The 27,425-nt window shown below is 45.4% G+C and overlaps 2 protein-coding genes across 2 annotated transcripts in view; one reads left to right on the top strand and one right to left on the bottom strand.

Annotated features, from left to right (window-relative positions):
• The first annotated feature begins 309 nt into the window (after positions 1-309).
• Positions 310-8,414, top strand: dtwd2 (DTW domain containing 2). Its single transcript, XM_079524220.1, has 6 exons — positions 310-555; positions 1,468-1,558; positions 2,421-2,515; positions 3,436-3,652; positions 5,030-5,158; positions 6,431-8,414. The coding sequence occupies exons 1-6, from the start codon at positions 353-355 to the stop codon at positions 6,605-6,607; spliced, it is 912 nt and encodes a 303-aa protein (XP_079380346.1). The 5' UTR covers positions 310-352; the 3' UTR covers positions 6,608-8,414.
• A 2,413-nt stretch (positions 8,415-10,827) lies between these two features.
• The window catches only part of LOC306939443 (thrombospondin-3b-like), a gene marked incomplete at its 5' end in the record, with an annotated part of 34,671 nt that continues 18,073 nt past the window's right edge, over positions 10,828-27,425 (bottom strand). The window contains 6 exons of the mRNA XM_079524031.1: positions 10,828-11,160; positions 13,042-13,181; positions 13,614-13,786; positions 15,235-15,431; positions 25,761-25,809; positions 26,068-26,246. Of these exons, the coding sequence (XP_079380157.1) occupies positions 11,105-11,160; positions 13,042-13,181; positions 13,614-13,786; positions 15,235-15,431; positions 25,761-25,809; positions 26,068-26,246 (794 nt within the window). The 3' untranslated portion in view covers positions 10,828-11,104. The remainder of the gene's footprint in view (positions 11,161-13,041; positions 13,182-13,613; positions 13,787-15,234; positions 15,432-25,760; positions 25,810-26,067; positions 26,247-27,425) is intronic.

The following is a 27,425-nucleotide window of genomic DNA, read 5'->3' on the forward strand; positions in this document are numbered from 1 at the left end:
AGATTAGCTGGTAACGGACGGACGGAAGGACGGACAGACGGACGGACACACGGACGGAGTGCAAAACATACTCTCTCCACCAGGCCGAATACTCTCTCCCCATGCCTTCGGCCTGGTGGAGACAATAAGTGAATTGGTGCAGCAGAGGATAACACAGGGAGAGGCACGGTGATCAGATTTATTAAAGAAACTGGTTTATGGGATAGACTGTAAAGAAGAAAAGTGAGAGTAACAGAAGGGGGCGGTAATGCAACTATTTGGATGCCAACCGCCATAAAACCCCACGAAGAAGAAGAAGACCGCTGTTAATGGTTTCCCGTCGCTTGTCAACACGACCCGTGGACGGTATTTTATGATGGAAAAGGAGCCTTCTGACTTGAATGGCGATATTAATATGAACAATACGACTTTGTTGGTTTCTCTGGATGAACATGAAGATCTAAATGGTGGACATTCGTCCTGTGAAGAAGAAGAAACGGAAACAGACGCGTTTGGAGATCTGGCCGCGCTGCCTGTGGAAGTTTGTGAGAGACGGCCGACCTGTTTACGATGCCGGTGAGTTGAGAATAAAATATCAGATCATCCGCGACGCGTTATGAATAGTAGATTAGTAGAAACATAGAACAGATTTTTGTACTATAGAAAAATAGTGTGACATAGGCCTATCGTATAGTGAACCAATATCGTGAGTGAGTTGAGTGGCTATGGCGTTTTTTGTGCAAAACAAATGCTTAATAGATTCTGAATCATGAAGGCCAGGTTTGGTACCCCAACTTTCCTCAGTTGTCACAGATTCTTCTAGGGAAACTGAATTTCAATCTTATGAGATGTTTTACTAGACACCCTTACAAACACATTGGTGAAGAAATGTATTGGTAAGAATTTGATTCCCAGATTATTAATAGCCTACTGTATCCCCTGACTAGTTGGAAGTAGCAGGAAGTAATCTGAACAAGTCTGGTGTGGAGCGACCTACTGTTTATCCATCCTGTATCCTGTATGACTTATCTCTCCCTATTGGATACATATAGGCCTACGACCTTAGTAAACAGAACATTTATTTTCTGTTGAATCCTTACTAAAGAGTTGGAGAGATGAGACCCCTGTTACTGAACAAACACTACAGCAATGATGCTATAGAAAAATGTAGCCCTTTTTTGAGGCTTTGTGTAAACACAAACATTGTGTACTGTAATCACAAACATTGAAGATGAAAGTGAGGACGCAAATTGTGATTGGCCGGAATGAGATGATGCATGATGATGAGAGCGCCCCTCACTTCAGTTCACATGGGTGTGATTTTTTTTTTTTTTAAAGAAAACGATACCTTTACTCCACCTTATAAAAATGCTACCTATAAAGATAAACATCCAAATAAATGAAATAATCATTAGTTGTATGAATGAATGAATACACATGTGTATATTAACTGAGGTTTTTATGTCTTTAACTTGTCCTTCTCTGTAGACGTCCTCAGAAGGTGTGTCTGTGTCCTTTCCTGCCTGTGCATCCGTTGGAGGTTTCCACATGTCTGTACATAGTGCAGCATCCAGCAGAGGTGAGGATGCATGTTTCATTCTTTAAAGCAGTGGCTCTCAATCTTTTCAGGATGAGAGCCCACTTGAAAAGTTACGGCCCACCCATCTGACCACTTAACACATTGACTGCCTCGTATAAATTAATTAATTAATTTGCCTGTGCCGAGGTCTTTTAGCCGTGTCTTATTCAAGGCGAAAATAATTACCCCAGGTATGTAAACCGGAAGTGAAAACCGCCTATGTTAAATCTATCGTGACCGGCAAAGGGGGCCGTGATCGGCCGTAAACAACGCTCTTTTTTTTTTTAATGTTTTTTTTGTGGCTTTCGCCTTTATTTTATATATTTTTATGGAGGGACAGACAGTAGGCTGACAGGAAATGGGGAGGGAGATGGGGGGAAGACATGCAGTAAAGGCCGTCGGGATCGGGAGTCGAACCCGCGGCACACTGCCAGACTGGATTACCAGCCAAGGTGCCTGGACCGCTGAGCCACGGCCCAGGCCAACAAAGCTCATTTTGATTCGAATCGGAATCTGGGATTAGGAAAAGCATCTGGAAAAGGTAAACAGACCGTGACTCAATGGCCGTGGCTATTTTGATTTTCTGGTCATCGCCCAACTACATCGCTAGCATTCCAGAGATAATCAGATGTAGCTTACGACCGGGATCTATCATAAACCACTATAAAGATCTTAGGACGTATTCAGCAGGGAAGCGTTGGATTTATCATAGGATGTAAATATACGTCTTCCGCGGGCTATGTGCTCATTTAAGGTCAGCAATGTAGAGCAACATGTTTTTAACTGATGTTAAACACAAGATACAAAAGTTATTTATTTGCCAAGCTTAAAGCTGCACATTTCATTATTCTGGCATTTTCAGGAGAGCAGAGTTCTTCGCACGGTTCCTCTGCTCGCTGCCTGTCTGCCTCCAGGAAAATGCAACGTTGTGGTGGGAAGAAGATTCAGTGAAGAAAGGTGAGCTGGAGGTTAGATGTTAGAGCTGTAGATATCAGAAGAGTGGGCACCTGAGAAGTCTGGGAAACTCAATGTTAATTTGATCCTTTTAGTTTTTAGGTCTACAAAAACAATACACACACACGCACGCACACACACACACACACACACACACACACACACACACACACAAGCACAAGCACCTGTACTCAAAAAATCTGTTGTTGAATAGATCATTGGTTGTGAAACTTTATTTTGGTCTCCGAGACGCCTACAGGATTGCAAAATAAAAATTCAACTCGGGGGAACCGACCGACCGCCAGTGTCTCCGATTCAGCTACAATGGGAATTTACATTTACTTTTTGGATACGATGTTCAGCAAAGGGTAATACTAATAATCGCTAATGGTTCCTGTAAGCGCCATTTGAGTCTCCTAATTGTGGCCAATGATGTCCACTGAGGGGTGTGGTCAATGTGAAGGTTGGTATTTAATCAGGTCTCAATCATGCAGCAGGTGTTGCTGACAAGAGGCAAACAGTTTTCAGACTGTGTTTAGGAGGCTGTTTGGATCATGTACGTTTATTGCATTTATTTATATGTATGCTGTAGTGATTAGGCCTGCAGAGACAGATAATAAATCCTCATTATACCAACTCTACGCACGTGTCTGGAGTCTGGACATCACTTCCTGGAGCACACGTCTTAACTATACAACCCGACTGTCGGTCCAGTAGTGCCACAAATTTAGGCTTTGTACACTCTCAATAATAATACTGATAATACAAATGGTTCCCTTTGTACACTCTCAAAACTGTTCCAGTTCCTGAATGTTGGACCTGATTCTTTTCTACGGTTCAGGATTCCAACTCTAATCACATCATAAACTAGCACCCAAGTTAGCTTTTTTCTGAGTGTGGCTGTTTTGCTCTGTGCATCTCAGACATCCAGATCTGGCTGCAGTCTGTCAGGACAGCAGAACGTTGATCCTGTACCCAGGCCCCGGCGCCCAGAACCTGGAGGAGCTGCTCCACAACCACATAGGTCCACAAGAGCCAGAACCCAGCGGGACACATTACAACGTCATCATCATAGACGGCACCTGGAGCCAGGCTAAAGACATGTTCCTGAGGAACACCCTCCTACACCTACCTAAACAGGTATTATAGTGTTGACGTCGGGTGAAGAAAATGACAAAAATATTAGGGCATACGGGGTTAAATAAAAATGAAGCTCTGTCAGTTTGGACTTTTCTTTCTACCAAAAAGCTGTTTATTTCTTGCTCAGATCGGTGAACCAATAGGATCCACCGCCGTGATCTCAGCGGCACCCGCCACCCGCCACCCGCCCCTCTATACGAGAAATTGCGCTGGCTGGGCCAGGCTACTGTTTAGCAAGCTTTAAACGAGCCTCGACATGCCTTTTCCTGAGGAATGTAGTCTTGTGTGTGTGGAATCATGCATTGCCTATTGTTTTCTCTGTAACACTTGTACCTGCTGCCTTTCTGGAGCCCTCACTGAGTGGTCCTTGTATCTTTGAGCACTCTTTCTGACTCTCCTTCTGACTCCCTGGTCAGTAATCTTGCGAGGAGCAATTTTGTGTGGTTAATACCAATGTCTGGTTAAAATAAATCATTGGAAATATTTACTGGGAATAAGGTTGAGTTCAGTACTTGATTTACCCATTGTATATTATCGAAAGAACTAGATGTAGACTGAGAGGTAGATTCATGTCAGTAAGAGTTCATGTTCATCTCAAGTGTAAACATGTTATCTTTGTAAAGAGTTTTTTAATTGAACTGGATTTGAGTTTTACAAAGTTCCAGTTATCAGCTAGCCTAAACATTTATAGAGCTGGGTGATTTTGTCACCCCGAACTGGTTTGGTTTTGAATCACATCCATGTGAACTGAGCGGTGCAACTATACTTGTATTGTTATAGTTACTGTACTGTACAGTGCACTATACTGTACTCCAGGGCTTCCCAAACTGGTGCATGCACCCCTTGTGGTGCGTGCACCCATTGTGGTGCGCAAATCTGGTAAAACACTGTTGTAAGGAGATGTATAGAGCAGATACGGAAGTATACAGCAGCTGCATGTCTCAGTGCAGTGACATTCTGTGATTATTTTCCATAATCATATTAAAATGTTATCATTTTCGGCCAAATACGAGACTGAGTGTTGGGGGGGTGCCTCAGCTAGGTCAGGAGGTAACAGGGGGTGCACAGCCAAAAAAGGTTGGGGACTGCTGCAGTGTACTCTGTACTGTACTACTCTGTGAAGCTCAACAGTACTACACTGTACTATTGTAATAGTTGAAGTGCACAGTGTAAAGCTCAACAGCTCCATTGAAGGTATGGCTGTCCGTACTCAAGTAGACATACGGACAATCGGACATGCATGCATACATAGGGACAGACAGACACACACAGGTGTTCATTGGAGCAGTTAGGCACCGCCCCAAAAACAATGTTGCCATATTTTGCGAGTGTAATAATAATGTAATGAAATGCTAATACAGTATGTTTGTGTTTCAGGTGCAGCTCAGTAAGGCGGTGTGCAGTCAGTATGTGATCAGAACTCAACCCACCAACATGTGTCTGTCCACACTGGAGTGTGCTGCCGTCTGTCTGTCCATCTTAGAACACAATCAATACATCCAAGAGGTACATTGACATATTAATCCTACATTAAATTGCCTAGAGCAGGGGTTTTCAACAGGGGGTCTGGGACCCCTAGGGCCGAATCATACTCCTATTTATTGCCGGAAAAAGTGGGTTCTGTAAAGGTCTTGGGGACGACTTTAGTTAGGCTCTATAAAAGTCAATTCATACTCCCTCACGCCAAAGTCACTTGTAAATATTGGAGGTCCTTGACATGAATATGTTTTGTGGCCGGTAAATGAGCTTCGCACCGCAGATACATATCTTACTAACCCTTGCTGGGAGGTGTGTGTGTGTGTGTGTGTGTGTGTGTGTGTGTGTGTGTGTGTGTGTGTGTGTGTGTGTGTGTGTGTGTGTGTGTGTGTGTGTGTGTGTGTGTGTGTGTGTGTGTGTGTGTGTGTGTGTGTGTGTGTGTGTGTGTGTGTGTGTGTGTGTGTGTGTGTGTGAGAAACGTGGCTTGTTAACACCCTGAGCGGCAAGGACGGAGTTCTCCGTTCAATCAATTAGTAACGACCAGCGCTCAGGTCGGAGATTGATAAAAAGGACGGAGATTATTGATATCAAAACCGATCGCATCGCTCCACAGGCTGGGAGCGTCTGTTGTGCAACATTCAATGTTATTTTCCGGTGGGACGTCATCGAAAATGTTCCCCCCCATTTTAGCCAACGAGACCGAAAATCTTAAAACGTGAGTAACTCTTGATCTAAATCATTCCGTCCAATTCTAAGAAATGATTATGTGTTAGATGGCCCATCGCGGTCCCGTCGCTAGTCGCGTTAGAATTAATCATACCTCCCGTTGTTGTCGATCGCATCGAGAGTGTTTTGGCTAAAAAAAGTCGGTGATCGAGATCTTCCCCAAACAACGTGATCGGAGCACCCCTAGTATCTTGTACATTTATGTGAATGTGTTGCTTATTTGTGTATCCTAGTATAGGTTTGTAATTATTTTAGACAGTATTTGTTTTAATGCTGAGAAGTTGAGAACGAGTGTGAGAGGAGAGAAGGAGAGCAGCAGGTCTGACAACACTGCAGCCAGTCCACACGGACAGCAAACTGCTGGCCGCTCTGCGGAGCTCACCTCCTGGCCACAAGCATTTGGAAATTGGCTTGTGCCTCTAACAGTGTTTCCTTGGCTTCACGACCAACAAATTGAACTCAAAGCTGGGCTGAATGAAGCTGGCACAGAAGTGCCGACTTTAGGACAGTGACCGCTTTCTACATTTTATTTTTTCTTCAATAGATTAGATTATTTTAATATATTTTCTCCCTCAGGTTCTATTGAAGCCGTTGCGAGCGCTGTGCTCCTTCCAGCTGCAGCACGGAGCTCAGGTTCATCACAGCAAGGAGCATCTGCTGAGGAACGGCCTCTACGACAAGCCCATGCCCAAAAACAAACGCAAGATCAAGAGGATGGAGAAACTGGTGACGGAAAACGTTTGTCCCAGATGAATATGAATGATATGAACGACTGCTCTTGGAAAAACTAAAAACAGGCTTTATTAGCCCTCATGGTGGGACCGCCGAAAATAGCCCTATCTATGGTCATACGATGAAGTGAGGGAAACCAGAAACCTGTAGCCATAAATAAAATAAACCTGCCTACTAGTGAGATCATCGGTAGACAGGTTTGGCAATTTTAGACAATATATATATTGTTTTTATTAATGAAAGAGCTATGACTTCTATTTCAGGACGTTAACTTTTGAGGAAGAGAAAGGCTGTAGTTTCTGTTAGCCCAACGTGATGTCACTGGTAGGCAAGTTTCTGAGCTGTCCATAGCCCACCAATGAGAGACCGAAATAGTGGCATCTTATTGAGCATTAGTGAGGACCAGTTATATGAAGACTCGGCTGAAAGTGGGTGAGGTATATTTCACTTAAAAAAACAAAGAAATTGGGTCATTTTATCATCTACTCAGGCTTTGGGGAGCACCTCGGATAGTTTTTAAGTTGCTTGATTCAGTATTTAGATATTTGATAATAATTGTATCAGTCACGCTCCCTTCCTATACAAACCCATTGTAACGTCAACCTCAATTTTAACCATGATAGATTCATCGGAAACATCTGTCCTTGGTTCTGGTGACTCATACCGGCCTCTTAATACGTGAGGGGGGCCGTGTTATTTTCAATAACTTTCTTCTTTTTAATCTTTTGGGAAAATGCACCCCCTCACGTATTAGGAGTAGTAGTAGAGTAGAGGTAATCTACAGTATCATGGTTAAAATGGAGTTTGAAGTTGCAATGGGTTTGTATAGATAGGGGGCGTGCCTGATAAATGAATATCATCTGGGGTGTTCACAAAAGCCTGAGTAGACGATAAAATGACTCAATGTTTAGTTTAGTTGAGATTTCGCCGCGAGAGACCGAATTAATAGTTTGATGTCAACTATTTGTGATGCATTTCCACATTGTTTATTATTCGTCACAGTGTCTTAGGGACCTTTAACCACTCGAACCCCGGCATTCTGTGGAACACGTTGCCTGTGAATAGCCGATCTACAGCGAACAGCCATTTTCAGTGAATATTTATTGTTGAACGAAAATAGAAAAGACTAGTATAGAGCCCTGAGGCACTCCGCTCAACAATGTATGGAGTTTAAATGGTTAAACTTGGAACATCGGAAGAAGACGCTGGATTGCCGGGAAACTGTCGGCTGATAACCTTGTACGTCCAAAAGCCTTTCAGTTACCGTAAGACAAAATGAACCTGTGTTCCAATGGACCCAAATGTAGTTATAATTTAGTCACAAACTCTCACAATGAAGCCTTGAATTCATGGATTTTGTTTTTGTCACATTCCTGAGCCAATAATTTGATTGGTTTAGGAATGTGACCAAAAAAAGGCCACAATTCAAGGCTTCATGGGGTGTTTTGTTTTTGTTGAAAATAAGTACTACTCCTTTGCTAGTTTTTTCCTTTGCTAATATTAATATACATTATATAACAGCTCCCCCCCCCCCCCCCCCCCACACACACAAACTTTCCCAATATAGTAAAAATAAAAATGTAGAATTAAGGATGATTCTACTGGACAGAAGAGATTTCCACTGGACAGATGTTTTTTCTATGAACTTCACTGAACTCACACTCACTTCACATGAGTGTGATTTATTTTCTATCTCTTGTTTTGTTTTAACAGCAAGTAAAATGGTTGTTTTTATTGTGTTCTGTAAATATTTTATATTTTATTTGGTTCACCCTCATTCAAGTTTGGTTTTATGAAGTTAAAATAAAAGTGTTGGAAAGTCACTAAAGTAACTTATTACTTATAGTAATATTCCCCTTTTCAGTAATACTAATTATACTTTCACATTTGTACTATTTTTAGTGTTTATTTAAAATGGCAGACTGGGTTGAGATTGAGTTGCTTTGCACGCTACTGATCCGGGCTAGATCTAGAGTAGACTAGAGCGGATATGGAAACTATGTGCACTTGTCTGTATGTGATATTGGATGCGGAAGGGTGGGCCTTTCTGCATTTGTTCGGAAACAAACTGCGTAGTGTTACACTACAGGTAGGGTAAGTGATATATTTTGGTAAAAACAAAACGTGTTTTGTAATAACAAACAATGTATACAGGTGACAACATTTCAGTCAATCAGGAGAAGTAGCCATTTGTCAGCTTATTTTTTTACAGTGTTCAAGTTCCAATTTTGTCTGCTCCTTTCTTTGTGCCATCACTTACAATACCACTTGTCTAATCTGTAATTCTATTTTTGAGTGGTGCAACCACTCCAAGGAACAGCAACGTCTGTGTTAACCAAGGGGCCAGTGAGGCTATTCAACGTTGAAGCTCTGGGCCCTAGTGGTAGGAGGAGGGACTACAGGCGGACCCGTGTATTCATGACCGGGAAACCCCGTGCAGCTGGGCTTTAACATGTAGGACCATCACTCCCTACGTCACCCCGGACCTCAAATTTGAGGTCCGGAGGAGGGACTTCCGGCAGTCTTCCGGGTGCTTCAAAACGCCACTGAGCAACTTCCACTGACATGAATACCCGGGGGGGCGGAGCTTCGTGCCAGTTCAGTCTCTATCCTTTTATATACTCTATGGTGTTAACCTACCGGTATGTGACTTTAACCTATGTGACTGTGACTATGAGTAGCAGTAGGGGCAAAAGTGGTGCTGTTGTGCCAGAAACAGAGAGAGAGATAGTGCTGCACTGTTGCCTGCTAATGAGAGAGAGAGAGGGGGGGGGGAGGAGTTGCACCACTCAGTTCACACAGGTGTGATTTTTTTTTATAATGCAGGCAAGATTTTTACCTGTACTTTTGTGAGGTCAATCATCAAATAGCTAACCTGACTCCGCCAGATGGCGGCAGCAGTGAGTTCCTCCTGCTCCCATCTGGTCCCTCGGGCAGAGACCATGTACTCCGATCAAATGCTGATCGGAGCGATATGAGGCCGCTAGTGGGATCAACGAGACTGATGACATTGAAGGGCTGCCACAGCGCAAATGTAAACGAGCCTAATTTACAAGACTACAACATACAACTCGAAATTATTATGGAGATATCAGATTTCTGTCCCGCTGCTTCCGGTTCATCGTTTCTGCTTGAGAGAGACCAGATGCAGGCAGGAGGAACTCCATACTGCTGCAATCTGGCGGAGTCAGGTTATCAAAAACATTCATTTGAAAGGACAGAATCTAACAGGGAAGATGAGGAAATGTGTCACCATTTAAAACACAAAAACAAGAAAAAAACTGAAAAGATGTTCGTTTATTAAAGTGAAAATGTACTAACTCGCACACACATACGCACGGACAGACACACACACACACACACTAAGACAGTGGTTTTATAAATGCCATAAAAAAGCCATTTCTAATGAACTAATACCGAAATCTGTAGATCTATAAGCTCATAGATCTGCTAATTTCGGTGTGTGCCACCAGCATAACTTCAACCACATCCCCTAAACCAGGGGTCCCAAACTGGTGCATGCACCCCTTGCGGTGCGCAAACGCCCTCTAGGGGGTGCGTGACATGAAAAGGGTAATGGTGGTTTTACGGTGTTGTTTAACAAACGGCAAAATCTGGTAAACAAAATTGTAAGGAGATATATAGAGCAGCTGTGTGTCTCATCAGTGCAGTGACATTCTGTGATTATTTGCCATGAACATATTAAAAAAGGTATAATTTTCGGCCAAATACAACGAGACTGAGCGTTGGGGGAGGGTGCGTCAGCTAGGTCAGGAGGTAACGGGTGCACGGCCAAAAACGTTTGAGTATCGCTGCCCTAAACCAAACCTCTGAAGGTCTCATTCTAGCTCCTAAAGCCAAAACTCTAAGGGCCCTATTTTCGCCAGTGCATTACCCCAAACTTCTTTGACTTTTTGAGTGGTGCAACCACTCCTATACAGAGCTTTCTGGGTCCCTGCCTGGGTCCGCCCGAGCCTGCAAATAGCGTTTTGTTGGTTTTCACCACCAAGTGTCACTGTTGTGCAGCCTAACACACGCACACACACATTAACTGTATTATGATTTCGGGTGTGACAGTACAGTACAGTACAGTAGAGGGACCCCCACACGTTAACTCTGTCATTTCTCAACCGAAAATAGAGCCCCAAATGTCTAATCCTAACTAATTATAACCTCTAAATGAATATCCCTAGCCCCAGCTAAACCTAACATCTAAATGTCTAATCCTTAATTCTTAACCTTAATATGTTCCTTTATTGTTTAACCATAAAACAACCATTTCTCTTGTGAGGACCAGGAAAATGGTGCTCATTTATCTGTTTATCAAATTCTACTATATATGTGTGGAGACACACACACACACACACACACACGATGAAGCAAAGGCACAAAGTGATGTGTATAGTTCAGGTCTTGGGTCATCATGACAAGTGACATGTAAGTGAAATGGAATAAGAGCCCAGTCCGTCACCAAGGAAACACCCCCTCTAGTGGCAGGATGCAGCACTGCACCATAGCTCACACCTGGATATGGATGAATTTACGGTACACCTCGTAATCCTCTGGAACAGTGTCTGCAGGAAAATACAAAACACATTATAATTTACAATTTAGGCATTTAGCAGACGCTCTTAATCCAGAGCGATTTACATTAAGCAATAACAAAAGCATGGCATACATCACATATATAAAAAGTAGTTATCATGAATCATGCGTAAACTAAGAACGTAACAGTGGAGTATCTATGTTAACTATACATACTATACTATATAATATATTATACATGTGTACTATAAAGTGCTATGACTACATAAAGTGCAATTCTAGAGCTGTCTACGTAACAAGCTATAAGTCTGTTTAAAATACTATCTAAGTCTACATAATGTGCTATCTAAGGGGCTAGGCTAGGGCAAGTGCTACGGGCCATGGTGGAGTCTGAAGAGGTGGGTTTTCAGACTACGGCGGAAGATTGGGAGTGAGGCCTCAGTTCAGTTATAAAACTTTATTACACAGCTTTGTTATGATTGGCCGTAGCAGTAGAGTTCCTAGTGTGTTCCTGTTTCAGGGCCGTGATAAAAGACTGTTTTGCCGGAATGTAGGTGCCATGCGCGGTGATTGAACACAACGCGGACATTCTGGGATCATTGCTGTTTGTTATGCTGTGTCGAGGTTGCAATATTAACGCTGCTGAAGAGAAGTACATGTTGAAGTTGGAGGGAGCGAGTGTAATGGACGCTTTCACAAATGGAAGCAGCCGCGCCCAGAAACATGAACTGCAGAACGTAAACAGAAACTGCAGAAGCTGGGTTGAAAACGCAGAGGTGGAGTGAGTGATGTCAGAGCAGAGGCGTAAACGGCAGTTCCACACTCCGCGTACGTCACCCTTGCCTACAGGATTGTGAATGCAAAATGTGATCCTCAATTGTATATATGATACTTGTGAGAGCCAGATGTCCTCACTATAATTTGAAAAATAGTCGTGAGCACCATTTACCTGGTTCTCACAAGATAAATGGTTGTTTTATATAATAAATCTAAGAATTTTAGATTTAGGCTTATGATTAGAAAAAGATTCAGGTTGGGGAACGAGTTAGGATTAGACTTTTGTATGTTATTTTCATCCCACGATTTTTGTCACCAATTTTTCACCCGGTGCCAATTAGCCCTTCACTAAATCCCACCCCAAAAAGCGATTGTCCAATGCCAATCCAAATAGTTTGCAACGGTTGCTATGCAGGTCAAGCTTTCTTCGCTGCTAACGTGCCTATTGGACAAGGATGGGTTGGGGACGGACTTAGTGAAGGGCTAATTGCCTAAGCTGTAATCCTGGGCGCTACTCTCCCTCGGCCAACCTGAGGAGAGCCCCAAACTGTGCTCATGCTTCCTACAATGCATGAGGAGTGAGCAGGCTGCTTCTTTTTTTTCTATAATTTTTATCCCACGATTTTGTAACCCATTTTTCACCCCTGTGTCAATTATCTAATGTGATCCTGGACTCTACACACCCTTCGCCAACCTAGTCCCCATATATGGGGGACATGGGGAGACCAACGGACTTGAACTCATGCTTCCTTCATGCCTGAGTGTCCAAGTTGCTCCTTTACACCTGACAGGGGGGAGTTTCCCTGGTTGGACCTAGCACGTGGAAGGAACACGTTATTCCAACCAGTTCCTTTCCCCTCCATCAGGCGCCCCGGCTGGCCAGGGGGAGGCAGTTTAGAGACCAGGATTACTGCATGTTTTTTCTTTGAGGGTACCTACCCTAGGGGACACGGGGAGAACATGTAAACTCCACACAGAAAGGCCCTTTCGCCAAGCCCACCCAGGGTATGGGCGCTGATGACGCGGAGAAGAGAACACGCCCCCAGCGTGAACCTGGGAAGTTCTATGTGAGGCACAGCACTATACCGGCTGCGGTGTGTGTGTGGGTGTGTGTGTGTGTGTGTGTGTGTTACCATTGCAGCGGTATCCCAGGTTGGACCAGATGATTTGTTCTTGGGAGAAACAGAAGACGCCTAGTTTGCCTCCCCTCATGGACGTGTCGATGACCACCCCCGAGTCTGCTACCAGGTTCATCCCTTCATACAGCCTCACCCTGTCACCATGACAACACACAGCATCACTGTTACCATGACAACACACAGTATCACTATGTTACCATGACAACACACAGCATCACTGTTACCATGAAAACACACAGTATCAGTGTTACCATGACAACACACAGCATCACTGTTACCATGACAACACACAGTATCACTATGTTACCATGACAACACACAGCATCACTGTTACCATGAAAACACACAGCATCACTATTTTACCATGACAACACACAGCATCACTATGTTACCATGACAACACACAGCACTGATGCCTGCCAGTCACAATGTGGGACAGGGTCTCGATTTGTGGGACGCCTGAAAAGTCTAGGAAATGAGGGACTTTGTCCTACGCAAAGGGGGATGGAGTGGGATGGAGCCTCACCTGATGTATCCCACCTGTGATGAGTGGGATGGAGCCTCACCTGATGTATCCCACCTGTGGGCGGTGGATGAGGTGCCAGCGGTAGGAGGTCTTGTCCCTCCAGCCCACATTGCGAGGGTCCTTCCACAGCAGGGTGACCTCGCCTGGGGTGTCACCCGTGTGCCAGAGGGCGTTCCGCAAGAACTCCCCGGGACCTGTACGCGACTTCACCGCCTGCGGACCAGCGTCATTGTAGTTAGTTAAAGGTATATTCAGTGATTTGACTTAATCTAAATATCACTTATTTTTTCTTTTTTTCTGGATAATCCTCCCTACTATAGAGTGTGCTGACCATATAAGGAGTTCCTCCCTGTCCCCAGTGAGCCCCTGGCGTCAAAAAAACCCTAGTTTCAGTTTTGGTGGCGGGTGGCAAAGCCTTCATCCAATCAGGATGAGAGGGGCCTTCCTCCAATCAATCGAGTGGGCGCGGGCCTTGGTGCACGGGCCTTGGCCTGTTGCACTTCCCCCCACTGTAGAGCGTGCATGTGCACATTTTGTTACCGGGGCGGACTGGGTGGTTTTCCAAATCACTCAAATCACTGAATGCTCCTTTAAACAAAATAAATAAGCCAAACTAGAATTGAAAAACACAATTTAGTTAGCTGAAATAAAATGAAAAACTACAAAATCTAACTGAAACGGTACTGTGCGTTCAAAAAACTAACCTAGCCAACTAACCTAGCCTGGGATCAATAACATTTTCAGGTTTCTGATCCGGGCGGGATCAGAAATAACTTCACGTCACTAGTCTGGTTGTAGTCCAACGGCCAGAACCAAGGGTGCCGGCATCATCCATAATAATTCCCCACGATCAAGGGCATCATAACTCTAGCGCCTACCCAATAAAACCCTTGATGCAGCGTAGTTAAACTTATAGGAATAATTAGGAATAATTAGCGAGACTAAACTTGTAGTTAAATGGGGATTGGGGGAATCAAAACAAAATAGTGCGAAAAAAAACGGAACCAGCAACCGGCAGCACCGTTAAGAGGGCGTGATCTAAAGTCCTTTAAGCTCGAGTTATATTCACCGCCCAGCGGGTCGAAAATAGCAGATCTACAAGCTCACAACACATCGTGGACGGGACGTGTTGTAGATATTTTTGTGATGTTATGATTCTTTTAATTTATGCATTTGCTTATTGTAGCACTTTGAGATTTTTACGAATGTAAAGTGAACTATTATTATTATTATTATTATTATTATTATTATTATACTATTCAAAACTAGCAGATCTATGGTTGTAGAAAAAAAAGAGGCAAATCCTTGAATATATACAGTATATTTTAAAGAGAATGAGTGTTGCGTTGCGTCAGGAAACTCAGTGCAGTGTTGACGGCCGTCCATTCAACTCCACATCTACATCCACTCATTTCATTCTCAGACCGCTCTATTTAATCTGGAAGTTTGCACTGCTCATTCCTGCTTGCTTTGCTGCTGTCATGCTGCTGCTGCTGCTGCACTCACCACTGCTGTCTTACTCAAACACTGCTGCACACCCTCCACCACCCCAGCTACCACCTGTTGTTTTGGATCTGCTGTTTATATACGGGGGATAATGGGTGAATTCAGGAGACCTCCTAGTGCTATGGACCAGAGCTAGGTTGGGTCATGGTTCTTACCTTTAACTGCAGGCCGGGTTGGGCCATGGCTCTGAAAGGCAGAGACTGCCAATACGTCTGCTCGGTCTGCTTCCACATGACCACATAGAAGCTGCCAGAGTCCTGGTAGCCAAAGATAAAGCCTACGTAGTCGTCATCTGTAGCCGTGTTGACGTGGAGCGTACCCTCAAAGTCAACACCGTTGAATGCAGTGTAGCCTGGACATGAGATGAGATAAGATTAGATTGTTCATTTTGACAGAACATTTTTATTTGGTTTGAGTTAGCCTTTTGAAATGTTTTAGTTGAGTAAAATATCATAAGATTTCAGCAATTGAAAAATAGCAGAACTACAAGCTCACAACATGATGCAACACATTGTGAGCTTGTAGATCTTTAAAAAATCACACCCGTGTGAACTGAGTGGTGTAAGGTCTTATATAGCCTGTCTGATGTAATGAAATCATGTCTGACGTAATGAAATCCCACCCGGGTGAACAGGGTGAACATAGCAACCATGCTCATTTTTTCTGCACTAACAAAGCCAGTTGTAGGAGTGGTTTACACCACTCAAAAAATGTTTGACAGATCTTCTCTTCTGTAGGTCCTTGACGTGAAAATATTTAAGAACCGGTGGCCAAGAGAATGTGGGAGCTAGGTTTAGATAATCTATAGGCTACATGTGTTTTGCAGGTAGTACCTTAGTTACACTGGCCTTGTTATTGTGAGTGTTTAAAAAGATCACTATTTATTTATGCCTATTTGGAAAAGAACACAGACATGTTGACAGGTGAGACCATCAGAGGGAGGGGCAATGTCAAAGACAAAGTATTTTAATGAGCTGTTGGGCGTGTCAACAGTGGAGTGTCACACTCAGAAATAAAAGTCAATAATGTTCTCTATCGTATCGAGACTACCTCTCCACCCAACATATTTCATATGTAAGGGGAATGACCCCACCTCACTTGTGACGTGGATATCTCTTTAAGACACACCAGTTGTACTGGCACGCACGGGTATATAAGGCCCAGGTGTGCGTGATTACACTGATTTTTTGATCTCCACCGAGCAGTCCAAGACGTGGTCTCCTCGACAGAAGTGCAGAGCAAGTTATCAACAATAACTGCATTTTTTAGACATTTTAAAAAGCAGCTACTCACGAGTTCTGGCAGCCGGATTAACCCACTGCAGGATGCAGGTTAGAGAGCTGGCGTGGTTCGCCCCTCCCTGGGTTGCTGTCACACAGCTCGTTTGTAGGTATGTAGAACAAACAAATGAAGGAATCCGACGGCCATATAACACACTATACAGGGGTATTGCTGGCGGTGCGCCAGTTTACGCTCCTGTGGTGTAGCCTGTCTGTCGACCTGCGGGCAGGGACACAGACAGGGTGGCCCGGTAACCCTTAAAGGCAGCGGAATAATAGCACTATACGGGTGTATCACTGGCGTGGCGTCAGTTAACGCATCCGTGCTGCATATTCCGTGGGCTGGAGTGGACCTGCGATTTGGCGCAGCGAAACAACAGCCCTGCCAGGCTTAGCGTTTAACACAGCACACTATACACTGTATAGTAATACAGGCGTATTGTCGCCGGGGCGACTTCCGCGTCTGTAGGGCTGTGTTTTTTGCTTCGCCTCGTGAGAGAGAGCTCCCTGGGGTGTATTGCGGCAAAAACCGTTCACGCACTCCGGTGTAGACTGCGTGGTAGAACCCGTGCGGACGGGGGAAGCCACGGAGCAAGTTTTCCTCCGGAAAAAAAAAAAAAAAGAAAAAAGTCCACACTGACAGTGTGGACAGTGACGACACGAAGGGAATCCCGTGTGACGTCACGGAGCAAGTTCTCCGAATTGGGAAAGGCAGTCAGCGCACCGTACTGTCGTATTGCTGACTGGTCAGCTCACGCGACGGTGGTGGTTCTGTCATAGACAGGGCGAGCTGAATGCCAACTCACGCATGCAGCGCGACATTAATTCCACAACAAACAAAGTCTGGTCTCCAGTGCTGTGTAGGGAATCCTGTGGGGATATCCCCGTGACATCATGGTGATATATCGTAGGGTAATTTTTGCCTGGAGAGCGATCCCCGTTCTAAGCATGGGCCAAACAGTGGAAATCTGCATACCTATATACACTATATAATATAATGCAAAAGGGTTGGAGCAGAGTGTTGTCTCCAACTCAAACACTCTGTGCCTCAGCTCAGCTGTGGAGTTCAGGTGCGACCTTCCTCCAGAGGAAGAGATAGAGAGAGATTATAGATGCTCTGCTGGCTGTTGTTTATTTATTTGGTTATTCGGAAAGATCCCCATTAGCTGATGCCATGGCAGTCAGCTAGTCTTTGGGATCCACACGAAACATGTTACAAGCTGCAACAAAGCAAAAACAAAACAACAACACATGAATATCAATATGTGACTGAGAGACAGCAGCGTAAACTGTGACCCTCACTTCTCAAGCACATTACTATACTCCCCGTCTTCGAGCATGTCCAAACAGAATGTGTATTTATTTAATTTTTATTATAATATAATTATAATTATAATTATTATAATATAATATAATTAAAATAATAGTGTATATAGGCAGGGTAACCAGCCAAAAACACCATTACAGGCGTATTGTTGACGTACCGTTAGCTCACGCGTCCTGTGGTGTATAGCCTGTCTGTCGACCTGTGGGCAGGGACACAGACAGGACAAGTGGCGCGGTAATCCTTGATAAAGGCAGTGGAATAAAGCTCTATACGGGTGTATTGTTGGCGTCGCGTCAATTCACGCATCCGTGGGGCATATTCCGTGGGCTGGAGTTGACCTGCGGCGGCGCAGCGAAACAACAGTCCTGCCAGGCTAGCATTGAACACAGCACACTATACAGGCGGATTATCGCTGGGGCGACTTCCGCGTCTGTAGGGCTGTGTTTTTTGCCTCGCCTCGTGAGAGAGAGCTCCCTGGGGTGTATTGCGGCAAAAAACGCTCACGCACTCTGGTGCAGACTGCGTGGTAGAACCCGTGCGGACGGGGGAAGCCACGGAGCAAGTCTTCCTCCGAATTGAGCCACTGCACTTTGCAGTTCAGAAAGCTGACGCTGAGTCGTCCCTCTCGGGGCTCGATCGTGGCTCTTTTGTAGTTAAAACTACCAAATCCCTTGGGATCAGAGCAGACAGTCTATTCTAACACCACACGAGTGTATGGCTGCCGTGGCAGCCATCGTCTGCGTTGAGTCTGAGTCTGAGTCTGCCAGGAGCAAGCCCTGAAATCACAGCCCCTGGCACACTACTGTATATACGGCGTATTGCTGACGGTGTCAGCTCACGCGTTCGTGATAGTTTCGCCAATTTCGGTAACACAGCGGAGTGTGCCGCGGCTGTCGGGCGGAGTACACTGTACGGTGTATCACGGCAAGGCCGTTCACGCACCTATAGGTGTAAACTTGCATGGTATAATCCGGTTACCGGTTCGAAACCACAAAGTAAGCTCCTTCTCATCCCGAGAATGCACTATGGCCATCTAGGCGCAGCTAGTCAACACAGGCCTATTTTGTCACTACTTCAGCACCGGCTTATATGCCGCGCTTATGTGACCATAATGGCCCGGACCTTTAGGAGCTGCAGCTACTGGCTTCCAGGCTCCCCAGGCAGCAGCAGCGGGCAATGCTATCGATGCCCTCTGATGAGGCGCCGTCTGTGGCGGCCCCAATCCAAGCTGCGATAGGAGGACCAAGCTCCCCCAATGACGCTGCCTATTGAGCCGTCGGCCATGTTTGGCCAAAAAAGGCCAGTGCTTTGCTACAGCATCCTAAGGAGGCTGTGGAGGTGTACAGGATGTGCACCTCCACAAGCAGCCGTGAGCAGCTTGCCTCGGTTGCCCTCAGGCTGTGCAACCTCAGTCAGGTTTGGCAGTTCCAGGGACCTACGCGTCCGGTTACAGGCCAACCGGCGGGGTATGGCTAAAATGTGCTCGGCGGGCTAAGCCCATCCCTCAGTCCTGACAGTTAAGGCCCCAGACCCCACCCGCTGTCTCTCGGGACAGCGGCTGTCCTGGAAGACAATTCAGGTGGACCCCTGGGTGGGTTCCACTATGTCTTCGGGGGGGGTGGTGTGCTGCTTACAGCACTCTCCTGGCAAGGAAGGGCTGAGGGTCTGGCAAGCCATCCTCCAAGACGACTGGCTTGCCATGCTCGACCGGGGATGTTTATACTCAGATCCCGGGTCGGACATACTGACGCACTGACCGGCTTGTCTTAGACGACGGAACCTTTGAGTCCCGTATCCTCCCATTCGGCATATGCCTAGCCCCCCGATTGGACGCAGTCCTTGGCGGGAGGGCCTTTGCATCCTAAATTGGATAACCGAATGATGTGTGCTCGCTCAGAGGTGCAGTGCCACAACAATGTGGCCAGGCACCCGCAGCACTTTGGGCACCTCGACAAGAGGCCTTGCAGGCGTCAACTCTCACAGTCCACAGCGCTCCTCGGCATGTGTTAGAGGGCAAAGCAGGGACTCGGTCCCTTGCTCTAGTGAGTCGGGCCACCCTCAGGCTGTGCCTCCGCCCCTTAGGGCCGAGGGCAGTCACGGTGCACTTGGTGTCTCCGGCTCTTCTGATCATGCGGCCAGTGCATTATCTGTCATTTACAGTCATGCACTACGCGGGCGTATCGTTGACAGCGTCAGTTCACACGCTCCACGTTGTTCCAGCGAATAATTCTGTCTGTTCACACAGCAGAATGTGACTGTCAAGGGTGAGCAGAACCACCATAAGGTTGTATTACGGCATGGCTGTGTAAACACCTTGGTGTAATTCTGTGTGTTGGAGACCGGCTACCGAAACCACGGAGTGAGCTCCCTCCTCATCCAGAGGTATTCCCCCTTACATATGAAATATGTTGGGTGGAGAGGTAGTCTCTTCACTCAGAGAACAAAGGTTACCAAGTAACCATACGTTCTTCTCACGTGTAACACACACCGCAGCGAAGTCTCCCGATTGGTATCTGATTATTTCCATAAGGACGAGAAGGTTTCTCGGTGCCGCGGAAACTACCTTTCCCCGAGGCTTCAAGTCGAAGAAAGACGGTAAGTCCGCTTTCTTTTACCGGGTTTGATGGATCTGGTAGATCTGCTACTTTGGTATTTTTGTGGACATGTGTCAAGTGTTCATATTTTGTCATCTTGCCCTTTGACCATCAGTTTTATCATCAGCCTACGGCCTGCTTACTCTGGGTTGCCTGACGCCAAGTTAAGATTTACTGTCTGCCTGTAGCCACCAAAAGTCACCATACTGTAGTGTGCTGTTTTGATTTAGGTTACATGCAGCTGCTTCGATATCAGTGTGGCCTTGAGGCCTAGTGAGAGGGAGCATTTCTCTCTGTAAAGAGTTCACAGCTAGCCGGGAAGGAATGTTATCTTCAGGTTGCCATAGCAACGCCAGCCTCAGTGCTTTCCCGGTTTATGGCTTTCAATGACGGAACATTCAACGCTGTCACAATATCAGTCTCATCACCTATGTGCTGGTCCAATGAGCGTTCGACACCTAGTGCCAGCGTGGCATAGTGGAAATTAACTGTGTACTCAGCCAATGAAATGTGTATCAACAATTGTAATTCTACAGTATTAATGCCTTTGAAATGAATTGTTCGTCAGAGACTACCCTGTGCCCTTTTGGTGGTACAGGGGAGAGTAATTTGGCTGTCTGTGGATCTGTTCTGTCTCTCTGATCTGAAAATGAATTAACTAAACCATAATTGTTCTGACTCGACAATCATTCTTCTGGTGGACTCATCTTTTTAATTGACTACTAAAGGTATTTTTCTAAAAGAGTATTTCCTGCTTAAAGTAATCCTGTTAAAGCTAATGGTTAACTTGGTCATAGGCTCTCGGCCTGTTGTGGTGCTGAGTATTTCTGTGTACTCTTTGAGTACTTTCTCTAAAGTATTTTTTATAGTTATAGCTGTGTAGCTCAGTAATTCAGTATAATACAGTGGAGAATAGAGTGAAGGAATGGTGTTGTCGACCTCGAGATCCCTTTTCCCTTAAGTTTAGGGTTTGCCCTTAGACCCCGACCCACTCAGAACCGTTTAAAAAACAGTATTAGGCCCGACCCCCTAGAACAGTATAGGCCTTATGCCATCTGCCCATAGATTTCCCATCGGGAACAAATTAGAATTCCACTCATGTTTCACCATACACATAATTGTTGGATGTTTTTCTTCCATGTTTTTCTTTACTAAGACACTGTATTTTGCTAAAACGCTGTTACCCCTCCCTACCTAGTATTAGGATTAATTTGATCATTCCTTCTCCCCTCAATTAATTAATATGGTATTTTGACTATTCATTTTCCAGATCCCAGATCTGCTTCATTATATAGATTATGTAAACTGAATTATCCCATCTTTGGACAATCTAAATTGCCTTACATTAGGATTCATTATCCCACCTCATCATATTTTTATTATTTTTGATTTGATTCATATTTTACCTCTGAATTTGGAATATCCCTCCATTGTAAACATTTAACCTTTATTATCCCCGAACCACCCCTTGACCTTACATTGAGATATTTAGAATAGGGACATCTTCCCGTTCCATTTCATTTTATTATTTTGTTTTCATCACCTTGAGTTTGACTTGATTAGGCATATATCCTCCCCTGAATAGACTTGATTCTATATTTGACCTTTATGGTACTAAGGGACTCACCCGGAAGCTGCTACGATCGGCGCAGGAGCGCAACAAACATAACATCATCAATTACCCTGTCCCCCTTTCCAAGCTCTGCTTGGTATAAGAACTGTTAGGGGCATCTCCGGCCGTTTTCTCCCGTTTGAATCACAGAGATCAAGTATCTGTCACTGAGAAAGTATAGGCTGAGATTGTCACCTATGGGTCACCTGTTATGTCACCCATCCTGGGGGGCGGGGCGAAGATTCGGCTCCGACAACGAGCCAAAAGAAGACCATCCAGTGTCTGCTCTGATGAGCTACTAAGAACATTGTCAAACTCTGACACTTTCGACGGCGTAGGAACGCTGCAACATTGCTGAGTTCTTTGAGAACCCCGAAGATCGAGAGAGAAAAGTCATTCTGTCTCTCTCCCACAGTACCATCTAAATAAGGAGTGATTGTTTGCCTAGTCTTAAGTCAAAACTATTTTTTATTTTTCATGGTTCCTGTTTCCACTGTTTCCATTCTGGTTCCATTCCCCTCCTGAGCCTTAATATAGAGTGAATTTTATTTCTCATCTCCCAATTGACCCTTATATTATTTTAATTTAATTCCCTGAAGATTGATTATTGATTATTGATCACATTTGACACTTCATCCACAAAACGTGATGGAGTTGATGGATCTGGTAGATCTGCTACTTTGGTATTTTTGTGGACATGTGTCAAGTGTTCATATTTTGTCATCTTGCCCTTTGACCATCAGTTTTAGAATCAGCCTACGGCCTGCTTACTCTGGGTTGCCTGACGCCAAGTTAAGATTTACTGTCTGCCTGTAGCCACCAAAAGTCACCATACTGTAGTGTGCTGTTTTGATTTAGGTTACATGCAGCTGCTTCGATATCAGTGTGGCCTTGAGGCCTAGTGAGAGGGAGCATTTCTCTCTGTAAAGAGTTCACAGCTAGCCGGGAAGGAATGTTATCTTCAGGTTGCCATAGCAACGCCAGCCTCAGTGCTTTCCCGGTTTATGGCTTTCAATGACGGAACATTCAACGCTGTCACAATATCAGTCTCATCACCTATGTGCTGGTCCAATGAGCGTTCGACACCTAGTGCCAGCGTGGCATAGTGGAAATTAACTGTGTACTCAGCCAATGAAATGTGTATCAACAATTGTAATTCTACAGTATTAATGCCTTTGAAATGAATTGTTCGTCAGAGACTACCCTGTGCCCTTTTGGTGGTACAGGGGAGAGTAATTTGGCTGTCTGTGGATCTGTTCTGTCTCTCTGATCTGAAAATGAATTAACTAAACCATAATTGTTCTGACTCGACAATCATTCTTCTGGTGGACTCATCTTTTTAATTGACTACTAAAGGTATTTTTCTAAAAGAGTATTTCCTGCTTAAAGTAATCCTGTTAAAGCTAATGGTTAACTTGGTCATAGGCTCTCGGCCTGTTGTGGTGCTGAGTATTTCTGTGTACTCTTTGAGTACTTTCTCTAAAGTATTTTTTATAGTTATAGCTGTGTAGCTCAGTAATTCAGTATAATACAGTCCTTTTCTATCCTTGGTGAAACATTAATTGTCCCTTCTGCATTTTATATGCAACTAAATGGTTTTATCTTAATTATAAATCCATCAGGGTTAACACTAACTTGGTGGGTAATTTAGCTTCGCATAGTGGCCTGGCGCGGCCCTAGCTAGCGTTGTAGTTAGTTCTACTATAAATTACCCGTGGCTAGAAACAGCCAGTTTTTGCTTCCACACGAACTTTCGTTGGCCTCAGGGTCTCGAACGTGTGACGGACTTGAACGGTGTTAGAGAGCCAATTAAGCCCGTGGAGACTTGGGCTGCAATGGCTTCTCACAGGACAGCATTCTTGCCGTTAGCGGCCACAAGAATGTCCCGGTCAGTGAGGGGTGCTGCCGCTTCCTACATGGCAATGCTTAGGTGTCGTCGGCACCAATCCCTGCATTTTGCCCTACGGCCTGATCGGAGTGTGAGCCATCCAGGGGCAGGCAGGCCAGCCCCAACAGGAACGTGTACACATTCCACACAGGGCCTCGCTGCCACATGGGCTTTGAGGTGCCCTCCAATCTGAGATCTGTGGGACAGCCTCTTGATCGACGCTGTCAGCATTTATCAGGTTCTACCGTATGTGGTATCAGTGTGGCGGCCAGCACCCTTCTCACTGTGTGTGTGCTTAGCTCCGCAGCATAAACGCGATGGGAACTATGCACAAAAACGAAGGCCATCCACTTTTTACTTGTAAAACTGTGATGCGACAATAAGGATCGTTCTGGTTCTGAGAACAGGGCTTCAACAGTCAGCTGACCGAGTCTTCGGCAGGCTGACTTGAGCGGGAGCGCAGGCCCTGCAGACTGCAGTAACCTCGTTACAAAGAAAAGAAGAGCATTTCCTGAAGGGTGCCCTGAGGCTCAGAGGGGCCCAGGTTAGGGACCCAATCAGGCCCATCTGGGGTTAGCCCTGGAGGCTCTACGACCCTTAGTCAGTGAGCCTGACATGCTCAAGACAGCAGTCTTGTCGGCGTCACATCTGCAAGGAGAAACGGGGGAGTTGCGAGCTGTCAATCCATATTGAGCTCTGCAGGCCTATGGATGATGGTATAGTCTTATGCCCCAAACCGGCCTTTCTCCCCAATGTTTTCAAAAGGGTATGTCTCAATCAGGTGGTTGAGCTCTGCCCTACCGTCGTCATACAGACAGTCGACGTACAGAGATGGAGTCGGTCCCCACTCTGCCCTACCGGAGCACTAGAGTCGGACGTCAGGGCCACACAAGGCCCACAGAATAACGGACCAACTCTTTGAGTGCTTCGAGTGAGAGTGCATGGATCACAGAGGTTATCCAGCACACAAACAGGCAGGGTACTCCTGCCTGTTTGGGCAGGCACACTCCACCTGGGGACGCTGCGGAAAGGTGCGTCTCTGACAGAGATCTGCACAGCGGCGACTTAGTCTACTCCGTCTACATTCACCCGGTTATACCGGCTGAACATGCAGCATTCGCTCCCTTCGGGGAGTTGGTCTCGCATGCTACTCAGCGGCGGGTGTCATTGTCACCTTCACCAGTCAAGCCAGCCTTGCGTCTGGTGGGCTGGCTTGGGCGGCCCTTCACCCCTGCGGTCTCTGGCCTTAGTGCCTTGCGGGGCCGGGCTCTGGGTGGCATCTAGCACCTGAGCATTTGGCGGCGGATGGCTTGGCTGTCCGGCCGTTCCAGGGGTTGTAAATACATTACATTGAACATACATGATAAATAATTCAAAATGTAGTATGTGCTGGGTCGGAGCCCACTGGCGGTGTCTTCGGGGTTCTGGGACTGCTTCGCTTCCTCACGAGGTGTCTTACAGAGTTCCCCTTACATATGAAATATGTTGGGTGGAGAGGTAGTCTCGATACGATAGAGAACGTATGGTTACTTGGTAACCTTTGTTCTCTGAGTGAAGAGACTACCTCTCCACCAAGATGTCGCTCAGAAGCGGTGTCGATCAAGTAAACCAGTGTAATCACGCACACCTGGGCCTTATATACCCGTGCGTGCCAGTACAACTGGTGTGTCTTAAAGAGATATCCACGTCACAAGTGAGGTGGGGTCATTCCCCTTACATATGAAATATGTTGGGTGGAGAGGTAGTCTCTTCACTCAGAGAACAAAGGTTACCAAGTAACCATACGTTTTCTTATATTGCACCATAGGCCTCAATGACAGACGCTATGGCTACCTATAGCGGTGGTAACAGAAAGTCTGTTGGGTGTGTCCACACAAATGCAACTTTTCAACACTTAGATTTACAGTTTTATAAGAACAGAACTGGTGATATCTGACAGGGCTATTATAAATGAGGAAATGGGACTGTGGCACAACTCACCTATAGCTAATCCTGGATCACTGTTCATGGTCTGAACTATCTCCATCCCCTGAAACCATAAGAACAAAGTTAGTCTGAAACCATGGAGTTAGGGCCGATTTGTTTGTGTGTGTGTGTGTGTGTGTGTGTGTGTGTGTGTGTGTGTGTGTGTGTGTGCGTGTGCGTGTGTGTGTTCGTGCGTGCGTGCGTGCGTGCGCGTCTGTCAAACGCGGCTAAGAATGCGATGCGTTGGGAACGGATTATTGTGTTTAGTTTCTTATGTGAACGTGTTGTTTATTTGTGTAGCCTAGTATAGGTTAATAAGGACCTTATTGAGGACCACCCAGTTGGGGTCTATCTGGGCGTCGCCCTCGGGGTCCAGGATGACCGTCTGGAAGGCTCTGAAGTCTGTCATGGTCACCTCTGCGCTCTCCGGACACGCGTCCATCCTGTCCTCCACCGAGTCATTGTCAAAATCTGTCTCACACATGTCCCCTATGCCATTCCCTGAGGAGACATGGATACAGTGGTGGAAAATGTTACTCAAATGTTTTACTTAAAGAAAAAGTATCAATACTGCAATATAGAAATGCTCCATTACAAGTAAAAGTCCGGAATTCAAAATGTACTTGAGTAAAAGTACAAAGGTATTGGCATCGGAAAAAAATTAAGTACCAAAAGAAAAACTAAGTACTCATTATGCAGACTGTGCTGTTTCAAATGTATACAAATCTTTTGAAAATAGCAGATCTACAAGCCCACAATGTGTCACATCTCGACACATTGTACATTTACCATATACATTTAGTCTAAATGTATGTGGCTGAAGTGGTTACTGTAGGCTATGTCTTGTAATAACAATCAAAATCTAGTACCTAGTAACTAAAGCTGTCAAATAAATGTAGTAGAGTTAAAGTACCATATTTGCCTCTTATAGTGGAGTAGAAGTAAAAGTATTGGAAATTGGAAACACTCAAAAAGTAAAGTACATAGACTCCATATTTGGGCATGCCTGACAAAGAACTCCATATATGGGCATAAAAGGGACACAGACATAATAACTGGGTGGTGCATGCTTTTCCAACTTGCATCGTTCCAAGTAGGCCAGTGCCCAACGGGCACCGCTCTAGTAGTTTACAATGGGTTATAATATGTATATAATATCTCTAATATTGATGTTTATATAATAGTTGATATAACTATTGTGTGTGCTTTGTACCGTCGATGTCGGTCTGTCTGGGGTTGTGTGTGCTTTGTACCGTCGGTGTCTGTCTGTCTGGGGTTGTGTGTGCTTTGTACCGTCGATGTCGGTCTGTCTGGGGTTGTGTGTGCTTTGTATGGTCGTTGTCTGTCTGTCTGTCTGGGGTTGTGTGTGCTTTGTACGGTCGTTGTCTGTCTGTCTGTCTGGGGTTGTGTGTGCTTTGTACGGTCGGTGTCTGTCTGTCTGTCTGGGGTTGTGTGTGCTTTGTACGCTCGTTGTCTGTCTGTCTGTCTGGGGTTGTGTGTGCTTTGTACGGTCGTTGTCTGTCTGTCTGTCTGGGGTTGTGTGTGCTTTGTACGGTCGTTGTCTGTCTGTCTGTCTGTCTGGGGTTGTGTGTGCTTTGTACGGTCGGTGTCGGTCTGTCTGGGGTTGTGTGTGCTTTGTACGGTCGTTGTCTGTCAGTCTGGGGTTGTGTGTGCTTTGTA

The sequence above is a fragment of the Electrona antarctica genome, assembly GCF_951216825.1.
Source record: "Electrona antarctica genome assembly, chromosome: 16".
Classification (NCBI taxonomy): domain Eukaryota; kingdom Metazoa; phylum Chordata; class Actinopteri; order Myctophiformes; family Myctophidae; genus Electrona; species Electrona antarctica.